This window comes from Telopea speciosissima, chromosome 8, assembly GCF_018873765.1.
Source record: "Telopea speciosissima isolate NSW1024214 ecotype Mountain lineage chromosome 8, Tspe_v1, whole genome shotgun sequence".
NCBI lineage: Eukaryota > Viridiplantae > Streptophyta > Magnoliopsida > Proteales > Proteaceae > Telopea > Telopea speciosissima.
In genome coordinates this window covers 12,838,722-12,846,322 of record NC_057923.1, presented here as the reverse complement: position 1 = coordinate 12,846,322, position 7,601 = coordinate 12,838,722, and the positions used below count along the sequence as shown (strand labels likewise).

Here is a 7,601-nt window from a genome sequence, read left to right as displayed (position 1 = left end):
TCGCCGAGAGGAAGCTCGAAGCATCTTGGTTGTTTTCAGACGGGAAAAAGAAAGATGACTATGGTGGTTGGGCGATTCCGGCCGACCAAGTCAACGAGAAGAAAGGTTTTTCTTGTTTCAAGCCAAATCATTTATAATTTTCATTTACTCTGCTTTTGTGGAAGTAACAGAGAGGAAGGAGGAGGGGATAGCACGGAAGAAAGTATGGATGAAGAAGAGGACCGAAGTCTTATCCATCATCGTCTTCTTCTCTATCGAATCATCTTCTCCAACAGAAGTGTTATCCACCAACGAAGGTTGTTAGTGTTAATACCAGACTATGGGGAGAACAATATAAGAATACAAACAAGATAATAAAAGCATAAATCGTAGTACGAAACAAGAGTATAAATAATCAAATAAATATACGTACTTGGTAGTTGCAGGATATCGCCAAAGGAGACATGGGTTGGATCGAGTCGTATCTAGAAGACACTCTCCTTAAGGTCTTTAATCGCCCCTTATTAGTGCGCCGGGAACAATGCGATTATACCTCCAAGATGAAACGATCCACTAATCACCAAAGACGGCACTCCCAAAGTGATTACGTAGGGGTCCAAAGCTATACTCAACACACGAGCAGAAGGGACGGACGAAACACTCTCATGAAAACAGAGAAGAACCACGCCTTGAGAAGCAACAAAATAGGAAGAAAACGAAGTTAAGTTACCCCTGCCAATACCCTTGTATATATAGAATACGTAGAGGCAGGTTGTAAAGGTACTGTACGTATACAGGCGTCTCCTTATGTGTGTACAGGTACCACTACACACTCGTATAGGTACAACAAAATTAAGATATACACCTACACCTACACCTACACCTACACCCGGACCCGGACCCGGACTCGGCTCGGTTCGGCGCGCGCGATGTAAAAGCACCCCGGATCAACCCCCCACACAAGTGAGAGGACACACTTCTCTCTAAGGAACCCATGTCCCTTAAGGACCCATGAATACTTATAAGCAAGCTCACATCCTTGAAGCTAACCAATGTGGGACTAAACAACATTGGTTCTTTTACAAATGCAACTCAAAATCTGGAGGGAAATGAAAACTCAAATTTGAATAAGATTGGTGAAAATACCTTTTAGACAAAAGACAAAAGACAAAGACCACATATGACAAAGACCTTTTGAATCTTTAGTATGATGAGATGGAATGAAATTGAATATAATTTCATTACATATAATATTTTTTACAACAGTTAAGACAGCCCCAACGTGGAAGGTCGCCGATGAAATGATCGGAGTCTAAGTTCCAAGAAAAGCTCGATCAGGTAGAGTTTGCGTGAGAGTGATAGGGGACTAATTGGATTTTTTTTTATAGTACTTATCTGTGGAATTTATCGGATTTTTTCTAAGCCGTTGAACTTTTGCTCTTTGCAGCCTCCACTAAAAGGTCGCACGAATGTTGGGTGTCAGGTAGTCTTGCAGTGGAGACGAGGCGAAGCAGATTCACCGGCAAGCTTCTACTTCGCCGGCGCGGCTGAATGCCACAGCACCATCACCAGCTCCGATTTCGCCGTCTTCATCCAATGTTTCCGTCCGGAAGATGGTTCGTTACTTCAAGTTGCTGTCTTTCCTTGAGGGCGCCAGAGAAGGAGAACTGGAGAGGGTGGCGGGGTTGAAGGGGAGTAAGAGAAGGAGGGCTGGATGGGGTGGCGGCGACGGAAGAAACAGCAAAAGGAGAAGGAGAAGAAAAAGGGGAGAAAAAAGGAATAAAATGATGGAATCTTAATAATTTTTATTTAAATTACAAAGAGGGTAAAATCGACATTTTATCTTTAGGGTTAATTTTGCTTAACGTTAGGGGAAAGATTGACATTTTGATAAAATTTAGGATGTACTTACCATTTCGAATAGTTATAGGAGGTGTCCTTGAAATTTGCCCAATATTAAACTTTGGAATTCAATCCTTCTGCTCTCCAAGTCCCACTTCTAAACTATGTGGGAATACTTTTTTCAGGCACCTGTGACACTGCAGATGCCAGATGGGCCCTGTACAATATTGCATATGGGCCTCATGCGGCGCTACATGACACCCGATGCCTCATCAAGCTCATATCCGAAACCGCATAGGCACCTCCTGTGGTGTCGTATGACTCCTGTAGTACCACCTAAAGACTGGTCTGTATGGTAATCTTATAGAAAATTGTTTCGGGTGTTTTTTTTATTTATGAAGATAGAAATGAAACAGATCTTGTATGTATTCTCAGTCTATTTTTATTTTTTTCACGAATCAGATAAAAGAAATGATTTTGGCATAATTTTGAGAAACATAAAATAAAAATTAAAAAAAATAATTAAAAACATAAACTGAAAACAAAAATGCGCATGAAAAACAAACTTGATATTCACAAATCACCACCGCCACGGCCACTACCACCACTACACCTCTATCATCATCACCAATTCTACTACCACAAAATAGAAGAAATTGTTGTCTTTAATAAGCAATCCACACATGTTTCTTTTTTTTTTTTAAATAGTAGAAATAATTTTTTTTTTAGTTTTATCATACAATATTTGTTAATACAAAATTACTCCAAAAACACCAAAAAAACTGTTTGACTTGATAACAGTATTTTGGAATAGAAATGTTGCCATACAGAGTGGTTATAATTTAGGTAAAGCTGTTTGTAACGGAGGTGGTTACAACATACTTTCTAACTTCTCTTTTCTAACCTTTGTTTCCTTCTTTTCAACGATTTAATATTAGGGATAGGTAAGTAATTTCACTTCTTAGCTCAGGGCCTCAGACTCAACTTGGATAAAGGCCCAACTTGTGCCAAGCAAAAAGAATATGGGCAGCTTCCACTAAAGCCAAAACTTTATCCAATTCTCTCTACATCCAACCTAACCACCAACATGGCAACCTTTCTGGTGCGATCGTAACACACAGAAATCGAACCATCAAGATGGAGGTGTTATGTTCTATTTCGGAATTCTTCTCCCTCTTCCTCCTCCCTCTGTTTTTGCTCCCCATTCCCTTCGCCCTGTCTGTCTCTCTGGACCTCTGTTTCGTCATCTCTCATCTCCTGGTTCGCTCTATCTGCCCCTTCTCCACCTCTCTCTCTCAAAAGAACAATCAAATTGGGTTTAGCATTTTTCCTTGATCCAAATATTATCATTAAAGATCTGGATAATTCGTAGTCGTAGGACCATGTACAAGGCACACAGTAAACTGCCTCATTGCCGGTGTCGGTAAGTTACCTTTCTCCCTGACCCCTAATTTCCTCCATGTCCCAGTCTCTCTTTCTCTCTGTTTGTTACTATTTTATATTTATTTCATTTCATTCACCTAATTCAACTTTAGAGGTTAAAGTAGAGATCTTGTGATTGTTTTTCCCCATTCGTCGGAGATTTAGAACTTTATGATTTACTTGCTTGCTCGTATTTCAATTTTAAGATACCACAAATCTGATCGAAATAAACTAAAATACATGGTGTTTGTACTGCAACTTCAATTTTGGAGGTTTTTTTTTAGGTTTAATCTTCCCCAAATGGTTTGGGGTTTGATTTTCAGATTCAAACCCTAAACCATTTGGGGAAGATGAAGGCAATTTAATCATTATATTTTAATTTTGATGGGTTTTTTTATCAGGAGGGCATTTTGATCATAGGTTTCTCGAAACTAACGGTTAACATCCCAAATTAACGGACTGGACTAGAGTGTTATAGTGTTTTGAAAAGAGGGCGAGTTTACAATTTGTAAAGTTGTAATAATACATTTGGACAAATCGATATTTTCAAGGGGGGCATTTGTAAAAAACCCAATAAGAAATTAATATGCTCTATCCATTTCTCTAGAAATTTGGGGGGCGGTTCCTCTCCAGTCACTTGAAAGTATCGGTTAAACAAAAAAAAAAAAAAAAAAGCAAAGTGGGAGCTATGGGTCCGATAAATCCCACACCCAACAACTCTGAGTTTGGTTGCACTGCACGTACCAAACAGGTGAATATACATGTGAAAGCCAATCATATTATAATTTTATTTTTATAAAAACCCCATCTTCTCTTGTAAATAACAAAAATAAGACAGGTGGTTGGCTCATGGCTGTTACATGTACTTTCACTTGTTGATATGCCTTTCATTTCACTACTACTGTCATGTGATTGGGGAAGATCTCTAACCAATTTTTTCATTTTTCGTTATGACACCATCTCGTTGCAAACTTGCAAGAGAAATAAAAGGTAGGAAAGTAACATCAAATCAAAAATTCAAAACTAATATATAGTTGCTTTGAAGTAGTTTCTTCTCTGTACGAATGAGTAGCTTTTTCCATGTAATCTACCATTCTTTCTGCAGCAATGATTACAAAAGCTAAATCCGATATATTTTACCGACGAAGTTCTTGTCAGTCATTCCCTAATATAATCGTGTAAGTAAATGTACACCATACCCAATATAATTATTAATCTTTCATTTTAAAAAGAAAAACAAAGATTCCATTTCGAAAAGTATAATTATTATATTTAATAAATAAAAAATGTATGATATTTACACAATTATAATTGTAATGTTTAGAAATTAATTTCACTTTCCTTCTTTTTATGTATGATAATTACATAATTATAAAATAATTTTATTTATTTATTTTTAAAATTCATTTCACTTTGCTTCCTTTTCCTTTATTATGAAATTAAGTGCAATCAGATGGAGGCTACCAAAATCTCATTCAAGTAAATAGTAATATTGGCTAATGGCATTCTGATCCTTTTCCTTTATTATGAAATTAGTTGCAACCAGATGGCGGCTATCAAAACCTCATTCAAGTAAATAGTAATCTTGGCCAATGGCATTCTGATACTTGGATGGGCCACAGAACATGCCACCCCATTGAGGAAAGTAAATTAAAGTGACAGGAAGACTAAAAACAACCATCATGGCACCCATGAGAGAGATCCCTGTTTCCTTAGGGAATGAAGAGCCTGAGAACAATAGCAGCTGTGTTGTAACAGAACCCACTGTTCCCCCACTCCCAGTAATCCCTGATATCACCCCTAGTGACCTGCAAACAGGTAAAAAGCAAGCTTTCTCACATACTACACACAGTAAATTGAATAAATAAATAATCCCACACCTACAAGTTTATAGTTCAGTGATGGGGGAGTAATGATAATCATAGATTTGTAGATGAACCCTTCCTTCTCCATGGGTGGTTGGCAGGATTTTATCTTCTCAAGTGTAATGCACTATCCAGTGTGTCTATGTGGTGCATCAGACAGTACACCACACATCACACACCACACACCACACACCACATAAGAAGAGTGATGAATTTTTATTCTTTCAATTGTTGTGCATTGTCCGATACACCATGTAAAGTGCACCGCACTTGAGAGGCAAATGCAAATCCGAATCTTAAAATTCCAATTTTTTTTTTGTTAAAGATAGAGAGAGGGAGGACATGAATTTTATTTTTTTATTTTTTTGGATTGGGGGAGGGGGGGGTTGGTGGAATCGTTATCGTCTCCTGTTATAGTACGGTGTTGTAACGTATTGTACGGTACTACAGAAGACATGTGGCACAGTGAGCCCAACATGGTGCACATGGTCTCTCCAATTGCTGCACTGCACGATGCGTTACAGCACTGTACTGTAACAAGAGAAGATAAAAATTGGGGATTGGTAAGGGTGTTAAAGAGAGAGGGAGGACATGAATCTGACCTTTTAGAGACGAAAGGAACCACTCCAAACGTTAACCCGGAAGCAGCCTGAACAAAGAACGAGAAAGCACACATCACGATTATAGAAACAGCGAGCGAGTTGACTCGTCCGAGTAATACACACAGTAACCCGGCCACAGTCATCACTACCCACAAGCTCCAGAGTCTCCCCCGAATCCCAAACCTTTTCGCCATCTCGTCTGATAGTATTCCTCCCATCGGCCGAGACACTATATTCGCCAATCCGAAGCTAGCCGCAATAGCTCCTGAAATTCGAATCTCAACATCAAATCTATCGTAAAAGTACTGGGCAATTATGTTATCGATCGTCAGTTCTACCCCAAAACAGAATCCGTATATCAAACCCAGTATCCATCCCCTGTAATTCCTGAGCCCGTGATGCAGAACCTCAAGAAAGCTATCTTTGGGCTTCTCATTGGCTCGCCGGGGCCGGATTTCCCCGTAGTTTCCGTCCGGCAAGTCTTGGCCATAGACCAATACCAACAACGCCGTCACAGCCTGAAAAGTCGCCGGGATAATGAACGCGACACGCCAAGCCGTAAAAGATGTGACCCCGAGATTGGTGATGAGGGAGTAGATGAGTGGCATCACGAGCTGTGTAGCGCCGGAACCGACATTAGCCCAGCCGGCGGAGACACCGTTGGCGAGGCCGACTATGCGGCCGGAGAACATGGAAGTCATCCAGAATTGGTTGGCGACGAAATTGGCAAGTGAGAATCCAATAAGGAATCGGAGAAGGATGAAGGCTTGAGCTGATGATGCGAGAGAAGTAGCGAAGACGATTGGGGCAGTAAGGAGAGAGAGTGTTGCAGAGGCGTGGCGAGGCCCGATGAGGTCACAGACGGGGCCCATTGAAAGGCGAGAGAAGATAGAACCTATGAAAGATGCGATTCCAGCGTTGCCGATGTCGGCGTCAGTGAGGTTGAGATTGTCACGGATGATTGGGAGCAGAGGAGGGATGGCGAAAGTGGAGAAGAAGCAGGCGTAGAGAGACACCCATGACAAGTGGAACGCCCTCATATGTGGGTGAGCACACGAATATAACCTCAATTCGGTCGCCTTGTGATCGGAATCCACCGGAAGAGCGAAAGCTGGCCCATTTCTTATGAATTCAGCTCCTAATTCTGCTACTTCCATTGAAGAAGAGTTAAACAAGTTCTGGGTTATTACGGTTCTGAGAACACTACGGTTCTAGCGAGTGTGATCAAATTTAAAAGGAACGGACACCCCCCTGTAAGTATACAATATATCATGGACATCTCAAACTTTGGTAAAATATCAATATTTCCCTTGACAATAACCACAGATAGCACCCAAAGTTAAAATGTCCATTTTACCCCTTTAGTAAAATGTCCTTCTTTTCCTGTTTCCCCTTTCCCTCTACCTCACCCCTCTGTCTCATTCATCGGCACCGGCTCTCCCTTTCCCCTCCATCTTGACTCCAGCTCCTTTGGCAAGCATGGTTCTAAGTATCAGTATTGTATCGCCCGTATTGGGCGATACGTATTGGTTTTGCTAGTCATTGATATTGATACTGTGCCAATACCGTATTGATAGCACTGTATGGACAAGGGGTAAAATGGTTTAAAAACTTGTTTCTTAAGAAAATTCAGGGACATTTGTGTCCAATATAGCTGATCCAGGCCGATACTATATCGGTATCGTATCAGTTTTGCGGGTCACCGATACCCATTCCGATACCGTGCACTAAAACCATGTTGGCAGCAGCCAAAGATGGCACGGTACTTAACATCGTTTTTTCTTCTTTTAAAATCAAAGAATAAAGAATGTATTTAAGTGACAACCTCCATGGATTCAGGTTCTGCATGGAACGAAAATGGGATCGTGAAAGGGGTGGGAGTAGATTTCCT

General features: G+C 40.5%; 1 protein-coding gene across 1 annotated transcript; it reads right to left on the bottom strand.

Moving 5' to 3' along the window:
• Positions 1-4,781: 4,781 nt before the first annotated feature.
• On the bottom strand, positions 4,782-6,894 carry LOC122670756 (high affinity nitrate transporter 2.5-like). The gene is made up of 2 exons (XM_043867734.1): positions 5,711-6,894; positions 4,782-5,051 (listed from the first exon to the last, which is right to left on the bottom strand). Exons 1-2 carry the CDS (start codon positions 6,865-6,867, stop codon positions 4,808-4,810), a joined length of 1,401 nt encoding a protein of 466 aa, XP_043723669.1. The 5' UTR covers positions 6,868-6,894; the 3' UTR covers positions 4,782-4,807.
• Between the last annotated feature and the right edge of the window lie 707 nt (positions 6,895-7,601).